General features: G+C 40.3%; 2 protein-coding genes across 2 annotated transcripts in view; one reads left to right on the top strand and one right to left on the bottom strand.

The window, feature by feature from the left end:
• LOC117451680 (solute carrier family 41 member 1-like) overlaps positions 1–16,305 on the bottom strand; it is a 26,843-nt gene extending 10,538 nt beyond the window's left edge. The window contains exons 1-7 of the mRNA XM_034090079.2: positions 16,249–16,305; positions 15,830–15,959; positions 11,307–11,414; positions 9,468–9,539; positions 7,320–7,464; positions 6,138–6,284; positions 3,983–4,127 (exon numbers count right to left, since the gene is read on the bottom strand). Of these exons, the coding sequence (XP_033945970.1) occupies positions 3,983–4,127; positions 6,138–6,284; positions 7,320–7,464; positions 9,468–9,539; positions 11,307–11,414; positions 15,830–15,959; positions 16,249–16,298 (797 nt within the window). The 5' untranslated portion in view covers positions 16,299–16,305. The remainder of the gene's footprint in view (positions 1–3,982; positions 4,128–6,137; positions 6,285–7,319; positions 7,465–9,467; positions 9,540–11,306; positions 11,415–15,829; positions 15,960–16,248) is intronic.
• Positions 16,306–18,421: 2,116 nt separating this feature from the next.
• ppp1r3db (protein phosphatase 1, regulatory subunit 3Db) lies at positions 18,422–20,233 on the top strand. Its single transcript, XM_034088909.2, has 2 exons — positions 18,422–18,718; positions 18,914–20,233. The coding sequence occupies exon 2, from the start codon at positions 18,916–18,918 to the stop codon at positions 19,825–19,827; it is 912 nt and encodes a 303-aa protein (XP_033944800.1). The 5' UTR covers positions 18,422–18,718; positions 18,914–18,915; the 3' UTR covers positions 19,828–20,233.
• Positions 20,234–25,139: the final 4,906 nt, after the last annotated feature.

The raw sequence follows: 25,139 nt of genomic DNA on the forward strand, positions 1-25,139 counted from the left end.
GAGAAGTAGAAAGTACAGGTATTTGAGTTCAACATGTGAGAAGTAGAAAGTACAGGTATTTGAGTTCAACATGTAAGAAGTAGAAAGTACAGGTATTTGAGTTCAACATGTAAGAAGTAGAAAGTACAGGTATTTGAGTTCAACATGTAAGAAGTAGAAAGTACAGGTATTTGTGTTCAACATGTAAGAAGTAGAAAGTACAGGTATTTGAGTTCAACATGTAAGAAGTAGAAAGTACAGGTATTTGAGTTCAACATGTAAGAAGTAGAAAGTACAGGTATTTGTGTTCAACATGTAAGAAGTAGAAAGTACAGGTATTTGAGTTCAACATGTAAGAAGTAGAAAGTACAGGTATTTGAGTTCAACATGTAAGAAGTAGAAAGTACAGGTATTTGTGTTCAACATGTAAGAAGTAGAAAGTACAGGTATTTGTGTTCAACATGTAAGAAGTAGAAAGTACAGGTATTTGAGTTCAACATGTAAGAAGTAGAAAGTACAGGTATTTGTGTTCAACATGTAAGAAGTAGAAAGTACAGGTATTTGAGTTCAACATGTAAGAAGTAGAAAGTACAGGTATTTGTGTTCAACATGTAAGAAGTAGAAAGTACAGGTATTAGTGTCAACATGTAAGAAGTAGAAAGTACAGGTATTTGAGTTCAACATGTAAGAAGTAGAAAGTACAGGTATTTGAGTTCAACATGTAAGAAGTAGAAAGTACAGGTATTTGTGTTCAACATGTAAGAAGTAGAAAGTACAGGTATTTGAGTTCAACATGTAAGAAGTAGAAAGTACAGGTATTTGAGTTCAACATGTAAGAAGTAGAAAGTACAGGTATTTGAGTTCAACATGTAAGAAGTAGAAAGTACAGGTATTTGAGTTCAACATGTAAGAAGTAGAAAGTACAGGTATTTGAGTTCAACATGTAAGAAGTAGAAAGTACAGGTATTTGTGTTCAACATGTAAGAAGTAGAAAGTACAGGTATTTGAGTTCAACATGTAAGAAGTAGAAAGTACAGGTATTTGAGTTCAACATGTAAGAAGTAGAAAGTACAGGTATTTGAGTTCAACATGTAAGAAGTAGAAAGTACAGGTATTTGAGTTCAACATGTAAGAAGTAGAAAGTACAGGTATTTGAGTTCAACATGTAAGAAGTAGAAAGTACAGGTATTTGAGTTCAACATGTAAGAAGTAGAAAGTACAGGTATTTGAGTTCAACATGTAGAAGTAGAAAGTACAGGTATTTGAGTTCAACATGTAAGAAGTAGAAAGTACAGGTATTTGAGTTCAACATGTAAGAAGTAGAAAGTACAGGTATTTGAGTTCAACATGTAAGAAGTAGAAAGTACAGGTATTTGAGTTCAACATGTAAGAAGTAGAAAGTACAGGTATTTGAGTTCAACATGTAAGAAGTAGAAAGTACAGGTATTTGTGTTCAACATGTAAGAAGTAGAAAGTACAGGTATTTGAGTTCAACATGTAAGAAGTAGAAAGTACAGGTATTTGAGTTCAACATGTAAGAAGTAGAAAGTACAGGTATTTGAGTTCAACATGTAAGAAGTAGAAAGTACAGGTATTTGAGTTCAACATGTAAGAAGTAGAAAGTACAGGTATTTGTGTTCAACATGTAGAAGTAGAAAGTACAGGTATTTGAGTTCAACATGTAAGAAGTAGAAAGTACAGGTATTTGTGTTCAACATGTAAGAAGTAGAAAGTACAGGTATTTGTGTTCAACATGTAAGAAGTAGAAAGTACAGGTATTTGTGTTCAACATGTAAGAAGTAGAAAGTACAGGTATTTGAGTTCAACATGTAAGAAGTAGAAAGTACAGGTATTTGTGTTCAACATGTAAGAAGTAGAAAGTACAGGTATTTGAGTTCAACATGTAAGAAGTAGAAAGTACAGGTATTTGAGTTCAACATGTAAGAAGTAGAAAGTACAGGTATTTGAGTTCAACATGTAAGAAGTAGAAAGTACAGGTATTTGAGTTCAACATGTAAGAAGTAGAAAGTACAGGTATTTGAGTTCAACATGTAAGAAGTAGAAAGTACAGGTATTTGTGTTCAACATGTAAGAAGTAGAAAGTACAGGTATTTGAGTTCAACATGTAAGACGTAGAAAGTACAGGTATTTGAGTTCAACATGTAAGAAGTAGAAAGTACAGGTATTTGAGTTCAACATGTAAGAAGTAGAAAGTACAGGTATTTGAGTTCAACATGTAAGAAGTAGAAAGTACAGGTATTTGTGTTCAACATGTAAGAAGTAGAAAGTACAGGTATTTGAGTTCAACATGTAAGAAGTAGAAAGTACAGGTATTTGTGTTCAACATGTAAGAAGTAGAAAGTACAGGTATTTGTGTTCAACATGTAAGAAGTAGAAAGTACAGGTATTTGTGTTCAACATGTAAGAAGTAGAAAGTACAGGTATTTGTGTTCAACATGTAAGAAGTAGAAAGTACAGGTATTTGTGTTCAACATGTAAGAAGTAGAAAGTACAGGTATTTGAGTTCAACATGTAAGAAGTAGAAAGTACAGGTATTTGTGTTCAACATGTAAGAAGTAGAAAGTACAGGTATTTGTGTTCAACATGTAAGAAGTAGAAAGTACAGGTATTTGAGTTCAACATGTAAGAAGTAGAAAGTACAGGTATTTGTGTTCAACATGTAAGAAGTAGAAAGTACAGGTATTTGTGTTCAACATGTAAGAAGTAGAAAGTACAGGTATTTGAGTTCAACATGTAAGAAGTAGAAAGTACAGGTATTTGAGTTCAACATGTAAGAAGTAGAAAGTACAGGTATTTGAGTTCAACATGTAAGACGTAGAAAGTACAGGTATTTGAGTTCAACATGTAAGAAGTAGAAAGTACAGGTATTTGAGTTCAACATGTAAGAAGTAGAAAGTACAGGTATTTGAGTTCAAAATGTAAGACGTAGAAAGTACAGGTATTTGAGTTCAACATGTAAGAAGTAGAAAGTACAGGTATTTGAGTTCAACATGTAAGAAGTAGAAAGTACAGGTATTTGAGTTCAACATGTAAGAAGTAGAAAGTACAGGTATTTGAGTTCAACATGTAAGAAGTAGAAAGTACAGGTATTTGGGTTCAACATGTAAGAAGTAGAAAGTACAGGTATTTGTGTTCAACATGTAAGAAGTAGAAAGTACAGGTATTTGTGTTCAACATGTAAGAAGTAGAAAGTACAGGTATTTGTGTTCAACATGTAAGAAGTAGAAAGTACAGGTATTTGAGTTCAACATGTAAGAAGTAGAAAGTACAGGTATTTGTGTTCAACATGTAAGAAGTAGAAAGTACAGGTATTAGTGTTCAACATGTAAGAAGTAGAAAGTACAGGTATTTGTGTTCAACATGTAAGAAGTAGAAAGTACAGGTATTTGTGTTCAACATGTAAGAAGTAGAAAGTACAGGTATTAGTGTTCAACATGTAAGAAGTAGAAAGTACAGGTATTTGTGTTCAACATGTAAGAAGTATAAAGTACAGGTATTTGTGTTCAACATGTAAAAAGTAGAAAGTACAGGTATTTGAGTTCAACATGTAAGAAGTATAAAGTACAGGTATTTGTGTTCAACATGTAAAAAGTAGAAAGTACAGGTATTTGAGTTCAACATGTAAGAAGTAGAAAGTACAGGTATTTGAGTTCAACATGTAAGACGTAGAAAGTACAGGTATTAGTGTTCAACATGTAAGAAGTAGAAAGTACAGGTATTTGTGTTCAACATGTGAGAAGTAGAAAGTACAGGTATTTGAGTTCAACATGTAAGAAGTAGAAAGTACAGGTATTTGTGTTCAACATGTAAGAAGTAGAAAGTACAGGTATTTGAGTTCAACATGTAAGAAGTCAAAGTAAAAAGTGTTCAGAAAAATAAGTAGTGGAGTAAAGTACTGATACCAGAAACATGTACTTAAGTACAGTAACAAAGTATTTGTACTCCACTACTTCCCTCCTCTGAGTAGCACAGATGGGCTCACCTGCTGATGGACATGGCCATGATGACTGGCTGCCAGCCAGACTTCAGGACTTCACTGATTGGTGGAGAGCGACGGGCAATAATGACCCAGAGCGGGATGAGAAGCAGGAAGAAGAGACAAACTGCAGGAGGCAGGAACCACACCTCTGCAGAGAAACACAGCAGAGGACATCTTTACGTTTCTCTAAATACACTCGCTTGAAGAGAACTGTCAATTTTTTAAGAGTGGAACATGAGAGATTGTGACCATGACCGAAATGATGGAAGTCTTAACTGATGCTGACTGTTGCAGACGTTTGATTGAATCTAAGTTTGAATATGCTGCCCTCCTCTGGCCCAAATTTTGGCCTTTTTCGAGCTTTTTTCTCTCTGCTTTATTTTTCTGCTGATGTTCAGGTGTATATCAGTATGTAGTGTCTCTACTTTAAAGAGTCCTCTCCTGCTGATGTTCAGGTGTATATCAGTATGTATTGTCTCTACTTTAAAGAGTCCTCTCCTGCTGATGTTCAGGTGTATATCAGTATGTAGTGTCTCTACTTTAAAGAGTCCTCTCCTGCTGATGTTCAGGTGTATATCAGTATGTAGTGTCTCTACTTTAAAGAGTCCTCTCCTGCTGATGTTCAGGTGTATATCAGTATGTAGTGTCTCTACTTTAAAGAGTCCTCTCCTGCTGATGTTCAGGTGTATATCAGTATGTAGTGTCTCTACTTTAAAGAGTCCTCTCCTGCTGATGTCCAGGTGTATATCAGTATGTAGTGTCTCTACTTTAAAGAGTCCTCTCCTGCTGATGTTCAGGTGTATATCAGTATGTAGTGTCTCTACTTTAAAGAGTCCTCTCCTGCTGATGTTCAGGTGTATATCAGTATGTAGTGTCTCTACTTTAAAGAGTCCTCTCCTGCTGATGTTCAGGTGTATATCAGTATTTAGTGTCTCTACTTTAAAGAGTCCTCTCCTGCTGATGTTCAGGTGTATATCAGTATGTAGTGTCTCTACTTTAAAGAGTCCTCTCCTGCTGATGTTCAGGTGTATATCAGTATGTAGTGTCTCTACTTTAAAGAGTCCTCTCCTGCTGATGTTCAGGTGTATATCAGTATGTAGTGTCTCTACTTTAAAGAGTCCTCTCCTGCTGATGTTCAGGTGTATCAGTATGTAGTGCCTCTACTTTAAAGAGTCCTCTCCTGCTGATGTTCAGGTGTATATCAGTATGTAGTGTCTCTACTTTAAAGAGTCCTCTCCTGCTGATGTTCAGGTGTATATCAGTATGTAGTGTCTCTACTTTAAAGAGTCCTCTCCTGCTGATGTTCAGGTGTATATCAGTATGTAGTGTCTCTACTTTAAAGAGTCCTCTCCTGCTGATGTTCAGGTGTATATCAGTATGTAGTGTCTCTACTTTAAAGAGTCCTCTCCTGCTGATGTTCAGGTGTATATCAGTATGTAGTGTCTCTACTTTAAAGAGTCCTCTCCTGCTGATGTTCAGGTGTATATCAGTATGTAGTGTCTCTACTTTAAAGAGTCCTCTCCTGCTGATGTTCAGGTGTATATCAGTATGTAGTGTCTCTACTTTAAAGAGTCCTCTCCTGCTGATGTTCAGGTGTATATCAGTATGTGTTTAGCTCTACTTTAAAGAGTCCTCTCCTGCTGATGTTCAGGTGTGTATCAGTATGTAGTGTCTCTACTTTAAAGAGTCCTCTCCTGCTGATGTTCAGGTGTATATCAGTATGTAGTGTCTCTACTTTAAAGAGTCCTCTCCTGCTGATGTTCAGGTGTATATCAGTGTGTAGTGTCTCTACTTTAAAGAGTCCTCTCCTGCTGATGTTCAGGTGTATATCAGTGTGTAGTGTCTCTACTTTAAAGAGTCCTCTCCTGCTGATGTTCAGGTGTATATCAGTATGTAGTGTCTCTACATGTCTCCATGCTTTAATGTTCAAAAAGCTCTTTATTTCTCTCATACTGCCTGTGCTGCAGCCCCTCTTTTCACCCTCTGTCTGAAACCAGAGCCCATCACGTATATGTATGCAACTGATAAATAGTGACGTCAATATTTCCTGGAAGTAAAGGAGTCCAATGAAAGTGTTTCAGGCAACTATAAAGCATGTTGTTTGATGTCAGGTTTTACAAGAGCTTCACGATATTCTCTGTAACGTGTGACCTCTGACCTCTGTAGCAGAAGAACAGCCTGCTGACCCCAGAGAGCAGAGACAGGGTGATCAGGTCTCCCAGCGACGCCGCGATGGGCGTGGCCACATTATCCGGGTTGATGCCCATCTTCCTGGATCCAAGAATCACCGCCACCATCACCAAACCTGACGAAGCACAACGCGGAGGCTTTTTAACGGCTCTGAATCTCCACCTTTTCTCAAAATTCAAACGTTCTTTATTGACATGAAAGTTAAAAGAAACAATGTTGCCAAAGCACCAACAAACAAAACAAATACACAATAACATGATATACAAACAACATACATTTCAAATTGTTACATATTAAGGATATATATGTGTGTGTGTGTGTGTGTGGGTCTGTGTGTGTGTGTGTGTGTGTGTGTGTGTGTGTGTGTGTGTGTGTGTGTGTGTGTGTGTGTGTGTGTGTTATTGTGTGGGTCTGTCTGTCTGTCTGTCTGTGTGTGTGTGTGTGTGTGTGTGTGTGTGTGTGTGTGTGTGTGTGTGTGTGTGTGTGTGTGTGTGTGTGTGTGTTATGTGTGGGTCTGTCTGTGTGTTATTGTGTGGGTCTGTGTGTGTGTGTGTGTGTGTGTGTGTGTGTGTGTGTGTGTGTGTTATTGTGTGGGTCTGTATGTGTGTGTGTGTGTTATTGTGTGGGTCTGTATGTATGTGTGTGTGTGTTATTGTGTGTGTGTCTGTGGGTGTGTGTGTCTGTGTGTCTATGTGTGTGTTTGTGGGTATATATGTCTGTGTGTGTGTGTGTGTGTGTGTGTGATTGTGTGTGATTGTGTGTGATTGTGTGGGTATGTCTGTGTGTGTGTGTGTGTGTGTGTGTGTGTGTGTGTGTGTGTGTGTATGTCTGTGTGTGTGTGTGTGTGTGTGTGTGTGTGTGTGTGTGTGTGTGTGTGTGTGTGTGTGTGTGTGTGTGTGTGTGTGTGTGTGTGTGTGTGTGTGTGTGTGTGTGTGTGTGTGTGTGTGTCTCATTCGCTGTGTCTCAGGTTGTGGCATGTGTGTACATATTGGGCAGCAAGATGTCTCCTTCTCCCAGCAGTGTGTAAACCCTGAGAGGTCATGAGCCTCTGGGACCACTTGATAAAGTGAGTGTTCCACACGTCAGGAGGAAGTGCCTCAGTCTCTCTCTGTTGTTCGTTCCTCTGCAGCAGTGATGCCTTTTCTCTGACCTAGGGTCAGCGCAGCGATGAAAGCCGTGGTGACGCTGCTGGCACAGAGGACGGCAGCCTGAGTCACGTCCACACCCCCCCGGGTCAAAGCCCCCAGACACACGGCAGCAATGGCCGCCAGGAAGCCCACCACTGTGGCCTGGACCTGGGGAAGAAGGACAGACCGTTCGTTGATCCATCGCATACCGTTTATTTCGTTATATGCAGACGTTTGGAGTAACGGATTACATGTAACGGGATTACGTAAAAAGTAACTGTATTCTCTTAAGCCCGCGTCACACTGTCCCGAAGTTGACACCCGATGGACACACGAATATGGAATTGTGAATTTCGCACGAAGATGGCCCCGAACCACACACGAAGGCAACATTTACATTACATTTAAGATACAACTGCAACGAAAGTACCACAAACAATTATGTTACAGTACTATGATACTGTACTGATATCTTCAGACTTTGTTCTTTACTTTATCCGTCTTTATATGTAGAAATATTACGTGTTCTCCGTAATGTTGTTTCCATAGCAACAACAACTTCCTGTCAACTCTCCTTCAAAATAATATATTATATCCTTTTTAGTTTCACAGAACACAATGTTTGCATGATTTTGTTGTGCAATAAAACAACCCGATGGACACACGATAAAGGAAACGTTCAAATTCGGCTGTGATCGTAGTAACATCGGGCCGTTCGTGAGGGCATCTTAAGCCATCGTATGAGCGGTGAGTTTCTCAGGCTCCGGCAGCAACTTCGTGAGCGGTGGCAAAATCTTTGGCATGCCAAAAAATTGCCGAAGGACCTTGCGAAGGTTCATTTTCGTGTTGAATTCGTGTGTCAATTTTGCCCTTCGTAAGGCCATCGTGAGGGCATCTTGTTATCATCGGTGCCATCGGGCATTCGCCCCGATCAGAGTGAGGGTGAATGCACCGATGATAACACGAAGATGACACGATTTGACAAGATGCCCTCACGAGTGCCTTACGAAGTTGCCGCTCACGAAGTTGCTGCCGGAGCCTGAGAAACTCCACCGGCGGTCATACGATGGCTTAAGATGCCCTCACGAATGGCCCGATGTTGCTACGATCACAGCCGAATTTGAACATTTCCTTTATCGTGTGTCCATCGGGTTGTTTTATTGCACAACAAAATCATGTAAACATATTATGTAAATAACCCAATTTGTGTTCTGTGAAACTAAAAAGGTTATAATATATTATTTTGAAGGAGAGTTGACAGGAAGTTGTTGTTGCTATGGAAACAACATGACGGAGAAAACGTAATATTTTCTACATATAAAGACGGAGAAAGTAAAGAACAAAGTCTGAAGATATCAGTACAGTATCATAGTACTGTAACATAATTGTTTGTGGTACTTTCATTGCAGTTGTATGTCTTAAATGTAATGTAAATGTTGCCTTCGTGTGGTTCGGGGCCATCTTCGTGCGAAATTCACAATTCCATATTCGTGTGTCCATCGGGGGTCAATTTCGGGACAGTGTGACAGGGGCTTTACAGTTGCATATCTGTTTGCACCTCGACATATTGATCTATTATTACAACAAGGAGTATTTTATTACACAGTACAGCATTCAATTACCTGCATTACCACTCACTGATCCATCGCATACCGTTTAGATATCGTTATATGCCGGCTTGGGGAGTAACAGATTACATGTAACGGGATTACGTAATTAGGATACAAAACAAATGCCCTTACAGTTACATATCTGTTTGCATCTCATATATTTATCTATTATACAACAAGCAGTATTAGCAGTACTATAGCACAGTATTTCAATGTACATTAAGCTTATCTTATTCTATGTACTTGTATCTATAACTTCTCCTGCAACTATTTTTATAGTTTTTTTATTTGTTTTATGTCTTATATATTTATGTTTCATAACGACACCGTGCATATAACAATAAACCCCTTTGAACTTTGATATCTCCATTTGGAAACAATCTGTTTGTGTAATTGTCTGAGAGGCAAAGTGAAGTTCGAGGACGATGTTATCGCACCGGCAGACCTTCCTAATTCAATAGAATTGTCTCGAAGCTAGCAGAGTGATGGAGTGTGTGTGTGTGTGTGTGTGTGTGTGTGTGTGTGTGTGTGTGTGTGTGTGTGTGTGTGTGTGTGTGTCACCTGAATGAGAGCCAGGTTACAGAGCACCATCCTCCACTGCTGCTGAGCCTCGTCCAGCTGCCCAGTGTTCGCCTGCGGATACAAACAGGTTCACGTAATCACAAGTTCACCGTGCACATTGAACTCGCACTACTTCAACATCATAGCACAAATGCCCTGATTGGTCGAGAGTGTAAATCGCAATTATCGCTGAGGATGTGATCAGGGGGTTTCTCGCTGAGGATGACATATTACCAATAGATGCGGAAGTTACTTCACTCGCTTTCCAATGTAATCTTTTGGGAAGGTGTTTATTGTGGCAGCACGCCCCTTCTCAAGGACATGCTGCGTGACATGTCTATGCCAATTTGACAGTGACTTGTTTTCTTTCCATTTGTGTTATATTTCAAAGCCAGCAATATTAGACTGTGACAGCACATGCTCTAAAAGACAGGTGACATATTATTAAGAGTGAGAAAAGGAGGGTCCAAATAAGGACGGTGAGATCAAATTATTTTACATTACATTACATTTAGCTGACGCTTTTATCCAAAGCGACTTACAATAAGTGCGTTCGACCAGGAAGATACAACCTTGAAGAAAAGAGAATCATAAAGTACATCAGGTTTCATTGAGCCAAGCATTTCAAGTGCTACTCAACTGGCTGTAGATAAGCCAGTCCTTTATTAGTATATAAGTGCTCTGTTAGTAATTCTATCGCTCGAAGTGGAGTCGAAAGAGATGAGTTTTCAGTCTGGAAGGTGTGTAAGCTTCCTGCTGTCCTGATGTCAATGGGGAGCTCATTCCACCATTTAGGAGCCAGGATAGCAAACCCACGTGTTTCTGCTGATGGGAACTTGGGTCCCCCTCGCAGCGAGGGTGCAGCGAGCCGTTTGGCCGATGCAGAGCAGAGTGCACGTGCACATTCTTGGACCGACGGACTGGAAGCTCAATGAGTAAAGACACTGAAGACTTATTGGAAGTTACAGACGGAGAAAGGACATTTGCCTATATCCGAAATACGTCTCGTTTAAGGCAACCCCTGCTTCTTTCTCTAGCATTTAGTGACACAGCCTCTGCTCGAACGGACTCTGAAGTCTCCCGCACTGCTCTTTTTACCAAGAGAAAGCCGGCAATGCAACGTTCCATCAGCAAAACGTAACCAGTTGTGTTTCTTGCAGAGAAGCAGGCTCCATAAGGCCTCTGACACATGGCATGTTTAGTCCCATCGTTATCTGAAGGCTTAGTATCTTGCTTTATGCATATTCAGAAGTAAGAAGGGGGTCATCTCTTAACGCTGCCAATGGAGACAGGCGCCATCTTATCTCTGTATACTACGCTGACCAAACCCCGAGGTCACATGCCTGCTGTCAGAATGAGAGATGCAGATAGGAAGACGCTCGTGAAATAATGGTCTATTAGAAGGGGTGCGTCAAATGCCACATCTCGAGTGAAACTGAAAGTCAACTGTTGACTTATCTACTGTGCATCGACTATTTAACTTACGGACGTAACTTAATTGACGTAACAAACGTAATCATTTCAAACCAATCACAATGTTTCCCTAAACTTAGCCAAGTTGCTTTGTAGCCTCGACGTAACCAAGTCGTTTTTTTTATAATTCACAACGTTATTCAAGTGTTTTGAAAAGCGACCAAAGACATTTGAAAAGATTGGAATAAAAACCAGCCATTAAATTAAGTAAGAAAACAACATTATCTTACGACAATGTAATTAAATCAACATTGACTAAATGTGCATGTATTGAATAAGATAGTTTGGTTTTGAAACCGTTGTTATCATCTCCTCCTGCGTGCCGGTGTGTGTTCTGTGAGTGTGTGTGAGTGTGTTTCCACTCACTGCTGTTGACAGTCTGGAGGCCAATGTCATCTCCAGATTCCCCTTCAGCCCGACCAGCGCCGGCACCAAGATAAACACCTCGGAGATCTCCCTGAACACCTCCCAGTGCTGGAAGACACCACCGGGGGCTTTTAGTGCACTTCCTGTTCCACATGAGCTTGTTTAAATACGTCACAGTGAAACTAAACTGAATAACAATTATTTCATATATTCTTTAAACCTGAAACAATGGAGGTCAATGTTTCTAGTACAATACAGTGTTGCTGGTGACACACACCACGACGAACCTTCCAGACAACCAATCATGTTCAAACCCGTAGCTTGTGATTAAACATGAACACAGCATTTTTCAGTAGCTTTTTTACTGGTTTGAAGTTTGAAATGAATAAAAAGGCAAGTGTTGTTCTCTTAATTGTTGCCTACGTAGTCTTGAACATGAATGCTATCGAGGGAAAAACAGGGGGTTTGAGACGCAGTCCCTCTCATAAATGTTCACATGATCCAAAAGGCTCCCAAGCAGCAGTTTTAAGCAGTTCTGATTGGATAACTACTTCCTTATATCTCTTATACAATTTGATCTGTCTGAGGTATTTCCAAGAGGTTAGAAGTGTCTGCACAGATACAGTAGAAGTCATTACATTAAATTATTAGATAGTAGGTGTCGAATCATATCAAACCTTAGTACAAAAAGCAAAAAAAGACGCCTTATACCAGTACAATCCGTACAGTTATCTCTCATGCACTTTGCCACACTTTGTCTCCTTACTTGCACTCCATCCATGACTATCCCGGCGGCGGCCACCATGCCCAGCCCGGACACCAGGTAGGGCAGCAGGATCTGGGCCGTGTGCAGAGCGGGTCTGTTTACACCCGAAGCCCCTCCGCTTCTTCCCCTGGAAACGCAGCTCCAGAGAGAGATGGCTGAACCCATTACCCCATCACTGCCTATGTTGTAGTCTACAGTAAGGAAGTACAACTTTTCTGTGCCGACAATTAGGGCTCCTGGAAAGTGGAAACGCGGACAAGACGTCGATTTTTCTTTCTTTTTTCGAGTCACAGCCGACGGTTTCTTGCAGAAGTTTGATATGAAAACGCAACCGGCTTGTTTTGCCCTTCAGATGTCACTCCAGCACTGCATTTCGAAATGGTGGACGAATCAGAGGAAGCTGCTTTCATCCACTTCAAATAAAACACACACACATTAAGACACACACACATATGGGTCCACTTGACAGCAGGTTTGTGAGGCCTCTTCTGACACTCTGCTACTGACACACACACACACACACACACACACACACACACACACACACACACACACACACACACACACACACACACACACACACACACACACACACACACACACACACACACACACACACACACACACACACACACACACACACACACACACACACACACACACACACACACACACACACACACACACCTATCCCCCTCTTCATGCCTCGCTCTTCAGCAGCCGGGCGGCCGAGGTGGATCTCTGGAAGCCGGCTCTCTCTCGGGGTCTGAGGAGCTTCCAGGTCCTGTGGGATAAGGACATCCAGAAGGCCAGAAGCTTCTTCTCAGCCCTGCTGTGCTGCCAATCAGTGTCCTCCTTTTCTCTCCACGCCATCTTCTCTTTCTCCTCGCCACTGTGGCGCTCTTGGCGTTGAGGGCTCTGAAGCTCGTTCCTCATTTTGATCAGAGGACGTCCTTCCGAGATTGTGTTAAGGGACTCCGTGATGATGGACGGTTCCCTCTGACTTCCAGATGTGTCGTGACGGCGCTCCGTGACGATGGACGGTTCCCTCTGACTTCCAGATGTGTTGTGACGGCGCTCCGTGACGATGGACGGTTCCCTCTGACTTCCAGATGTGTCGTGACGGCGCTCCGTGATGGATGATGCTGGTGATTCCGTTGTCCCTCTTTTCTCCTGGTGAGATCACTTCAGAGCGTACTGCAGTTTCACTCTCCCTCCTCTTCGAAAGCTCCTCCTCTCAACGTCCGCCACTAAACGGGGGTGACGCACTGAGCAGCAGCAGGTGTCGTACCTGTCATTAAAACGTGGCGCTGCTGCTGCAAAGGACACCGTGTTTCCTCTGGGATTGGAGGGAGGAAAGACACTTACTTTCACCTGAGGTCATTTGTCTGTTTTTGTCATATTCAAATATCTTACACACACACACACACACACACACACACACACACACACACACACACACACACACACGCACGCACGCACGCACACACACAGACAGACAGACAGACAGACCCACACAATAACACCCACACAATAACACACACACACACACACACACACACACGCGCACACACACACACACACACACACACACACACACACACACACACACACACACACACACACACACACACACACACACACACACACACACACACACACACACACGGACAGTGACTCAGCTGAAAAGTGTCCTTGAGACAGTGCTGCACTCTCTGCAGCTCCCCCTCCTGCCCTCTGGCTGTAATTTCAATTGTGAAGCAACAGCTGCTAAAAGACTGAGGGGCAAATGGGGGTTTATGGTGTTTGAACATTGAGAGGATTCTGTCCTCTTCGTTAAGAGCACCTGCTGTCACCTTTTAAAGAGAACAGAAAAACAGCTAAAGAAGCAGATTGAGAGGCGATGACAGGCAGGCGGTCATGTGGGCTCTGCAGTGCTCATAACTTTGCTTTATTAGCGGACCTTTCCTGACGTTCCGTGTCATGGCTGCTTTGGCCTCGGCTCACTACAGTAGCAGCTACAGCTTCTGTCAACACACCTGCATATAAGTGATGATGCAATGCAGCAGTGAGAAGTCAACCAGATATATACACAGACAGATTGGATTGAACTTGTTTGCCTTCTGTATAATTGTGAGCCTAATTTTTCATCAGTGTGCAATATTAAAGAAGTAAGTAATGATGTGTATATACACTATACTTAAGATCACTATGCACTTTACTAATGTTTTGCACTTCTGGTTGAATGTAAACTACATTTCGTTGTCTTAGTACTTATACTAATAAACAAAAAGTTAAATCTTAATCTAAATAAAATAGTAAATTGTGTAAAATATATGACTTTTTCGGTTTGTCCTTCCTGTAGCAATTTACAGCAAGTACTATTTCATCTTATTGTATTAATATGTAATAGTAAATCAGATACTTTCTAAATGCCTTGCTCTATAATGTCCCCTTTTTTACATAACGTAGATTTATCCCGACAGCTTTTGTCAAAGTATTTCTGAACCAACTCTGTGGCTGCTGATAATAAACACAGTAGGCTCCACAGACATAGCGGTGGTTGCATACTAAGCCTCAACTAACCTGTAAATGCATGTCTAGCTAAACATGAAGCTCAGCGCAAGTTCAGGCAGGAAGACCTAACACTCTGTATTGCTCGTCATGGCAATACTCGCTCCCTCCACTAGATGACAGGGAGCGCCACTCCTTAGCTAAACCTATCACCTCCCTCCATTCACAAGCCTAATGATCGCACCTGTTAATCCCTCTATATATGCTCTCCCCTGTTCTATCAGCTGTCTTCCAGGTGTCAACGCGCAACCCTCCTCCACCCCTTCGCCTCCTGCTTCCAACTCAGGGCCAAGCTCAACCTTCTCCCTTCCAACCGGACCTAACCACTTATCACCACCACCAGGTCTAGACCCAGGGGGGTTCATCGGAAACGGTTCTTTCCCTTCCCGAATGATGTCCTACAAAACCTGGGCCTAGTCGCCAAAACACATTTCATTTCTGTTTCTGTTATAAACTGTCATCATTATGTTTCATTTATATAATGTGACCGATAATAAACATGTATTCCATACATCACGTCTCTCCTGATTGAACTTATGCATGTGTTTGTTCCCATGGGGCAGGGGCACTTTTAAAGGTCAACGTGACCCTTAAACCCAATCCTCCACCAGCCCAATCTATTCACATCAGAGACACGTGGAGAGGAATCCACGGATGGACAGATTAGGTTACTTTTCCTGGTATCTACGGCTAAATTATGAACCATCCAGATCTCTCAGGTCTTCTGGTCTGCTTTCTGTCCCCAGAGTCAGAACTAAACACGGAGAAGTTCAGTTACTATGCTCCAAATATCTGGAACCAACTCCCAGAAACCTGCAGGTCCGCTGCAACTCTTACTACTTTTAAATCCAGGCTGAAGTCTTTTCTTTTTGCCGCTGCTTTTAATTGAACTATTCATATTTTACACGGCACTGTAACTTTTATTCATGCACCTGTATTATTCATGTTTTATTATCTTTGCTTTTAAATTTTATAATACGTTTCTTAATGCTCTTAATGTCTTTCATTTTTGTAAAGCACTTTGAATTGCCTTGTGTTTAAAGGTGCTATATAAATAAACGTCCCTTGCCTTGCCTTGCCTATAATTTCGCCAATAAACCAGGATTAACAACGGAATAAAATAATTGGATCAGTCCTGCAGACTACATCTGATCTGTATTCAGCGAGTTTTGGTGTCACTGACCTGCACCCTGTCCAGCAGCAGGCCGGCCATCACCATGCCCAGCCCGGCCAGCAGGTAGGCAGGAAACACCTGGAGACATATGAGCCTGGTCGACTCTCTGGAGGGACTGTGCAGCTTCTCCTCCTCCATCCTGTCAGGACAACTAGAGCTTACATCCATTTCTGCTCCGATGCCAACTTTCTGTCCTCGTTCAAAGCAGACCGCTGCCAACTAGAAGAGCCCATTACTGTTTGTCTTTCTTTCTGTCACACTGCCCTGTCCTCGTCTATCTGTTTCCTGGGTCAAAGACAAATACTCTGTTGATCACTGATATGAATTCAGGATCAGAATTAAGAGTTGAAATGTAATATTCATAACTGGGCTGTGTTTTCATTTGTGTATACCTACCTGCTGTAACTCAGACATTTTGTTTTAGTTACCTGAGAACAAGACCTTCGGGGAGAGGGTCCTCTTCTAAGGAGCTTTCCATTAGTCTCCTAAATGACGTTCCCATACGACAAAAATACATTGTTAATCAGGTTTTCAGGGAAATGTATTTTCTCCTAGATTACATTTGTTTTTGATCTGCTACACAAATAGATTTCAAATTGTATTCAGAGGAAATTCAACTACGGAGGAGGTCATTGATGGGTGGGACAAACAAACACAGGACATCTGGGTACCTACCTGGGCAAACCAATACTTAGCACCAATTTATTTTATATGTACGTATGTAACATGCATAACATGACATATGTATTATTTGAAAGACAAACCATGATCTACATTTTCCATTTATTTTTCTTGTTTCAATATAACGTTAACTGCTTGTTTAAAACTGTGACTGTAATCTGGGATAAGATTTGTGTCCCTCGTACCCAAATTAGAGAATAGTTCAATTGTATCATAACATCATTCTTTTTTAGTACACAGGGTTTACATGTTGCTGTTTCTACAGTAGAAAATAAACTCTTAAAGAAAGATAGAAGAAAGTATGTTTAAGTTGTGAAAAATCCTTGTTAAACGAAATGCACTTTTTAAGTCGTTATTAGCAGTTAAAAAAACTATGTTAAAAAAACAACACACTGACATTGAAAGCTTAATAACAGAGGAATTTCTACAGCCTAAGTTTTCAGTCCTTCACCACTTGTAGGCCTAATACACTTAAAACATATTAACCAAACAAGCAATGACAAGTAGTAACTGAACACACGTCCACACTGCACAGTTGTGGGCTAATTAGCTTAGCGCTAACGTTAGCTGACAGGAATGCTTTGGTATTAGTAAAACATAGCTTTAAAAAAAGGATTATTTCAGGAGAAGATAGAAGTTGTAGTTGTGAAGTTGTATAATGTCATTCTTATCCACTCTTCTTCATCACCTCTGATTACTTAGAAACTCTTTACAAGCTAGACAAGTAGCTAAACACACTTGCTCTGTTGTAACTAGCTTAGTGCTAACGTTAGCTAATAGGTGCGCTTTAGTACTGCCAAAACATAGCTTTAAAATTATTATTTCAACAGAAGATAGAGGGCGTAGTTGTGAAGTTGTATAAAGCCATTCTTACTCACCTCTACCACCTCATTAATCCAGTTTATTTTTCGACCTTTAACAATGCACCAGGGAAATGCCATGAAATGTTGCACTAGCTAACATATGCTAATTTGGTGATTTGGTGATGGGCAATACAACAAAATTCCTGGACAAAAATAACAAAATGTTACTTAAAATATAAAGTAAAATTATGATATAAATTAATTAAATTATGATATACCATGTCACAATGAGAAGTTATTTTGAAATAAAAAGTTAGGAGTGTTGCGAGTTACATTCGTGTGATATTTGGATATAAAAAAATACAATCTTTGATGGCAGATTTTTGAGGCCTGTTATTTATTTGTTTATCACTTCATCTGGTTGCCTTCTGTATATTAGTTGAATTGTTCTTTTTGTATGCTCGTGTACAATTTGGTTATTGTCTCTTTTGCCATCTCTACACTATTTTGAGTGTGATTAATTTGCTGAAAAGAGACAAAACACAATGACAAAGACATTGTTTACTAATAGCATTGGTTTTTTATTTTCTTCACAATATCCTTATTTTTTTTGGCCATACAGTCCACATTTTGGACTAGATAAATTGAAAAGTATTTGTGTCAAATGTGATGCATTATTTTCATCTCAGTACAATAAGTGACCTCTTTGAATTGCAAGCACAAAAACAAGCACTTTGAATTGCCTTGTGTTGAAAAGTGCTATATAAATAAACTTACCTTGCCTTTCATTTTAGTCCTTAGTCAATATCAACATTTTCAAATACACCATTAAAACATGTGTATTTCATTCCTAGAAGCCAATGAGACAAAGTGGTACATCTCCAATTATATCAACGATACAATTTCATGCAAAACACTTAAACATTACCATACAGTGACACCTATCCTCATTTTAGAGAGGTAGTTGCTTTATTTCCTGGCTAGTCTGACACTTGGTTTGGGGTGAAGGTAACTATAAAGAAGAACAGGGACACAAGCTATAAATATTCACTCTACACCTCCCAGCCCCAGTTAAGGTCTCATGTTATATGTCAAAGGCTGAGTTCAAAGAGGGGCTGCCAACACCGTTTGGTGTTCGGGACAAGTTTAGTCCCTGATGGCTTCGTAGGCAAGGTTCAGTTGTCTTCTAACTACATTATCTGCTGTCTGTGGTTTGCAATAGCTTCATCTTTGTTTACTCTAGTGTTTGTGTGTTTGGTTTCCGATGGAGTGTTGCTGGCATTTACTGGCAGAGGCAAGCTGTCCGTCATCTGCTGGCAGTTGGATTCTAAACAACTTGGCTTTCGGACTGTGAATAAGGTCAATGTAAGAGGCAGGCTGAACAACACAACACAAGAAGTCTCTGCTGAACGAGGTAACCGGTTTGGTGCATTTTGACACATACATGCAGAAATGATTGTATTGTTTTATATTTTAAAACGTTTGACTGTTGTTGGTGTCAAATTATTGCAGTTTTGTCAATAAAACTGGCGATTGTAGAATTATTTTTGCATGTTCTGTTTGAAAAGCGTATGATATGGTTTTACATTGACTTCTTTGTTTGCTCAAGGGATGTTCAATTTGACGAAAATGCCCAGTTCTGGTGATAAGAGTAGGATCCAGTCCCAATTCACCAGTGGCTCCAACGACATATGCGCCAAGAGAAATGTCATGATTCGTCTTCGGGACATTTACGATCCCAAGCCTTCTCCCAAAGCCCCGGTTCGGATTCGCCCTCCAGGTCCAAGACCTCCGTCAGTGAAGGAACTCAATTTAAAGCAAAGCTCGGCAGGTGATCCTCCAACCAAGACCATCATGAGGAGGCGAGCTCAGTCTCTTCCTTCCTCTGCAGAAAGGAAAAAGGAACTTCGAAGCCTGCAGGTACGCTTTGTTGACTCTTTGGGCCTCGAGTTAGAGGATGTTAAAGTCTTCAAAGTTCAAGAGGAGCCACTGATACCGCAACATGTCATGTTCAGACTACTGATGAGCTCAGAGCTGGCTTTCAGGAAGTCATTAGAACTTTCTCTGCCTTACTTCAAACCTTGTTTCCCTGAAGATATGAGGACTCAAGATGACTTTTATAACCGTCTTTGCTCTCAGAGTGTGTGTCTGGAGCAGGTTTCATGTTCAGAGCAAGGGATAACAGGCACTATACAAGTAATTAATTTAGCTTATGAGAAGGAAGTCACAGTGCAATACTCTTTCACCAACTGGAGAATACACACAGACACAACGGCATCCTGGGTGTCAAGCAGGAACCATGAGAAACACAAAGCTCCAGAAAACGATATCTTCAGATTTCGTCTGCCTGTCCCACCCTTTATTTTGCAGCCAGGAGCCATGTTAGAATTTGCCATCTGCTACCGTGTTAAAGGACGTAATCATTGGGACAATAACAATGGACATAATTACAAACTGTCCTGCCACAGTTACAACGTGACTGTGCCGAGGGAGTGTGAAGACAGCATGCTGCATTTCACCTGAACATCCACATGGTGGTGCTGTTACACCTGCACATAAATACTATGGGGGAGAGAACAGGCAAAACAACTTTACAGTAACTACGTTTCCCTTTACTTTTAACAAGCAGAGGTGAAATGTCATTTTGAAAATGTAGTACACCTTTTCAGTACTTTTCCACTTTATACTTTATTTTTATTTCACTATTGTTCAGAGGCATATATTGTACTTTCTCTACATTATCAGTGAACAACTGCGATTACATTTCAGATTAACATGTATGGTCAATTTAAACAACAATGTAACTACAGTAAGTGCGTAGCAACCTAATGTATAACACAGCTTAAATGATGCTTACATCTTATAGTGGATAATGATATTACACTGACCTGTTGTATAATACTTGTAATAAAGTATTGTGTTTACTTTATCCAAGGATTTAGTACTAGATGTTCTATCCATGATCAACTTGAATTGACAATAGTAGTTGCAAAGGGTCATTAGGTGACATTTTAATATACTTCTAAAACTAATTACACAACTTTAAAAAAAAAATGCATCTACAAGAAAATCAACAGTGGTTTTACGATCAAGTAAATGCTATTCTTAATTACAAATCTGCATCTTATAGGTTATTGAAGTTTGATATAATACATTGGTGTTCATAATGTGAAATATAAAAACTTGTCAGCTTCACTACATGTTTGTACTTCAGCCGGGTGTGCCAACAAGTCATGCATTTAGCACTTCCACTATAGGCAACAAATACCACTAAGCTGGGGACTGGGTAATATTTAGAGAAATTAACTATTTTATAATCATCAAAGATTTAATTATTAAACCATTCATTTAGAGGAAAAAGAAAGAAATTCTAACGTCATTATTAAGGGAACCACAATGTTGCACAAGTTCCCAAAATGTAGCTCAAAAGCAACACGCTTTTGGTTTATAACGCTGGCTTTCTGATTACATTTGAAAATCTCTAGCCGGAGCCGAGATAACCCCTTTATAAAAATGAAAGTATTTATTTTCTCCTACTGGGCTTTTATTCAGATTAAATCTCTGCCACCTTTGAGAATCTGCTCACTTCTGGTGACCCACTTTCATAATAGACAGTGTTACTATTGTTGTATCTTAATAGCAAGTTTTCTCCAGGTGACAAAACCTATTTTTTCATACATAGACAACACTTTGTAGTCACTGTATTCTCTGCTATGATGAACATGGCTTGACCCCCTTCTTCTGGAGCTGGTTTTGTTTTTGGAGGATAACAGTGTTTGCTCCTCTGTTACACTGCCACCCGCTCCCTCAGATCCCCGACAGCGCTGACCTTTCACCAAAAAAGTTTCCACTGACATGAGAGGCCTGATTCCTTTTGACTTGTTGGCAGGCAGCAGTGTTTTGCTCATGGGAGGACATTCTTCCAGTAGCATGCCGCGGCTGGATGGCATGCTTTAAACATGATCGCAGATTTCTGAACAGCCAAACATTACTGAGCATGACGAGACTCCTAAAAATAATGAAAAGGCAGGCACAGAAGTTGAACATTGCTGAAATGTAAATAAACATGTCTGTATATAAATGAAGCTATATCTGACCAATGAGTTGAGAGATTTAAATTATGCATAATGGCTATTTAATTCTATTGGCTTTTATTTTGTAATATTGACAGAAACTAAAGAAGATAGATTGATTTTGTGGACCGACATAATGTGGCTTTAATCAATGGTATAGTGTTCAATTTTGATACACTAGATGGCACTATTACTCAAATATAAGTTCCTACAGTAACTCGACTTGAGTCACAATGAGAGGAGTCCACATATTTGCTAAGAGTGAAAACCATAAAGCTAATGCAGGCATATAGATTCACATTAAAGTATTAGCATACAGAACAGTACAGCTGACAGAGAAGAGATATAATCTGCAACACACACTATATCAGGGGTGTCAAGCTCAAGGCCCAGGGGCCAAATCTCGCCCGTGACTTCATGTTATGTGCCCCGCAAGAGCCTGCAAAGAATATAATACGTTTATTATACGGTTAAATGCCGCTTTACAGAAGCAGGTTGCCCATAAACTACATGTCCCATAATGCATCTCGTTTTGTGACATAATAATAGAGTTGCACATATTTGCACTGGACTTCTGCTTTCAGACGTAGTTAATTACTAAGTTATTATCCTATCCGATAATAATCCAATTCAGAGGCAATAATTTAATGTAATACATTCTTTTATATATATATTATATATTTATATAGTTACAACCGGCCCTTTGAGTGTAACCATAATGCTAATGTGGCCCGAGATGAAATTGAGTTTGACACCCCTGCTCTATATGCTCCACATTTCAGAAACATAACAATAGTATGGTAACGTATTTTGTTTCTGTATCTGTAAGGGAACACCGTTTTTTAAATTACATAATCCCATTACATAACTCTCTTCCTGGTCACAGCCACAACACGACCTTTCGACATGTCCTTTGTCCATTGTTTGTCCTGAACCTGAGACAGTGGACACACATCCCCTCTTCGTGCCGGGCTGACTGTGTGTCATCGCTCTGGTACAGATCTCGTTTGTTCCTCACTAACGGAGATGGCTGTCATGTCAGTGTGTTGTTGGCTCACACACCCATCCTCATGCCTCCCGCGCTCTGCCTTTATTTGGGGCTTTCATCTCCAGCTACTTGCTGGTAGTTACATAACAGGCCTCCATATTAAGAGCCCACATGATGCTGATGCTGCCGTCTGCTAGGGAGACTGGCCTGGATTGAAATATAAAAATATGTGTGATTATTGTGTTCACAAGCTACATGTTTAAAGAGGACATATTCTGCTAATCCTCAGGATCATATTTGTATTTCGCTCCTCTACTGTATCATGTCTCCGTGCTTTAATGTTCAAAAAGCTCTTTATTTTTCTCATGTGCTGCAGCACCTCTTTTCACCCTCTGTCTGAAACCAGAGCCCAGTCTGCTCTGATTGGTTAGCCTATGACGTGCAATGGTCCAATAGAAGCGCAAGTTTTATATGGTGGTCACCATGTTCCTGAAGTAATACAATAATTGCATTGATAACAGCATCACAAGTCATTGTAGCACACTAGCATTAGTGCTGTAAATAAAAGTGATAAAACGAAATATTATAGTCCTCTATGGATTCTTTTCTTCATCATACAAACATAATACAAGTTTTTATGTGGCATTAAAAACATCTTAAGATTTAATTGGGGTGAAACCTTGCAGAAACCTTTTCCGTCAAAATCAATTAAATAAATATACAAAATGACTTACTACTACTACCGAAATACAAATATAGTCATTGGAAAAATGTTTTCTACACTAACTGTATAGGTTAGTTGAGAGCAACCTATTTAAACTTCAGTGCAGGAATATATGGAAAACAAGCCAATGGAATATGGAGTGTGTACTGCTACTTGGAGAGGTCCCAGTTCACCTCCTGCCCTGCCGTGCTGCTCTTGAGCAAGGCACCGGACACCCCCCTTCCCCCCTCACTCCCATTGCTCCCCGGGCGCTGTACACTAGCTGCCCACTGCTCCTGGTACTAGACTCCTGGTACTAGGACGGGTTAAAAGCAGAGAACACATGTCACTGTGTGTGCTCTGCATGTGTGACCATTACAGAGGGGTTCCTCCCCCCCAATTCTATTCTTCTGGAGCTGGTTCTGTTTTTGGAGGAGGATTTTATTCTATATATTTGTATCACTATGAGGGAATTCAAGTCCATCTTAAAGGACAGAGAACAAGAATCCATTGGTCGATGTGATTGCTCTTACATCCCATCATTGAAGTCGTTGATTGATGATGTGACGCCATGTATAATCCAAAGGCTACATTTGGCTACGGCTAAATTTGAACCAGAAAACCATCACGCGTACAGTTGGCAAAATCTCCTCAACATATGTTAAGTGTGTGTGTGTGTGTGTGTGTGTGTTTACCATTGGCCCTCACCAGCTAAGGGACACCCGGAAGTCAGGATATCCCTCAGGAGTCTCCCTGGTTCCTCCGACGCTGCTCCACAGGTTTATTATCCGCCATTTCTCTGGACCAGTAGCTGCTCGTCTTCTTTACTCCGGACAGCGAGCGGTCCTGGACCAAAGCGCCATGTTAACTGGAGCCACCATCTGTTCCTCCATGGAGCCAGTGACTCACATGTCAGGAAAGAAATCTGAAAATCTGAACGTGCCTGATGGAGATGTCACCATGTCCTTTTCCTCCCATATGTAATATCAGGTAAAAGGTTTCTATATTTTGAAATAGGCTTTTTAATGATGTGGATGTGACTTAACAGTGAGTCAGATCCAATGATTGGTTCCTTCCTTTTTCTTCCTCCACTGCAGCTTTTAAGATCTCATTGCAAATTGGACAAATGTCAGGTTGACTTTCTTTTCATGAGTTGATTTAACTAACCTGCGTAATGCCCAACAAAGGATGCCTGTTCGCATTCGTCAGAGAGAAATACACCGCAGGTCAATAACCTAATTGCTGCTTAATGTCATGCAACAAAGTAATCCGCTTGCTTAAGTAGGACATATGATAGGATACATCTGAAGGGAATATGACCTTTTTATGATGTGTAGGCGGCAATTATCACCCTAACAATGATTTTCTTTTTTAAATATCACACGTTTCTGTTATGCCATGATATTAAAGGTGATTTCTGGTTCATACTTGGATATGAGGTTCCTACTAGAATATGTTCTCATGCTTTAATGTTGAAAAAACACTTAATTCATCTCATAATGTATGTTTGAATATACCTGCACTGTAACTTTTATCCATGTATTTTTTCTTTTAATGTTTCTTTTATTAGCTTTTCTTTTTTAATGCTTAATGTCTTTCATTTTTTTGTAAAGCACTTTGAATTACCTTGTGTTGAAAAGTGCTATATAAATAAATAAATAAACTTGCCTTGCCTTGCCTGTATTCCCCATCTGTCTGAAATGCTTCGTTTTAATGCAATCTTTTTAAGCCACTCCTTACAAAAAAATCCAAGTTGGCTTTGATTGGCTGCCAAGAGAAATAAGACAACGTAGTTTTCAAGACATTTGGGGGAGATACTCCAATAGAGGGCCATATATTCTAAAAAGCCTATGTGACGTAGGAAAGTGATCCAAATCTGAATGGCTTGTTGAATTGCATGTTTTCAGATCTGCAGTCCCAAAAGAAACCAGAGCCGTCATCTTACTTCACGGTTTGTGGGTTTGTAGTTTCTCCAGATTCAAATGTGTGCTCACAAACCCTGAAAAACATCGTGCTTTTGATGAAAGAGTGGAAACCGCTTCACAGATCTTATCTATCCATGTCAAATTGA

The sequence above is a fragment of the Pseudochaenichthys georgianus genome, chromosome 8 (assembly GCF_902827115.2).
Source record: "Pseudochaenichthys georgianus chromosome 8, fPseGeo1.2, whole genome shotgun sequence".
Classification (NCBI taxonomy): Eukaryota; Metazoa; Chordata; class Actinopteri; order Perciformes; family Channichthyidae; genus Pseudochaenichthys; species Pseudochaenichthys georgianus.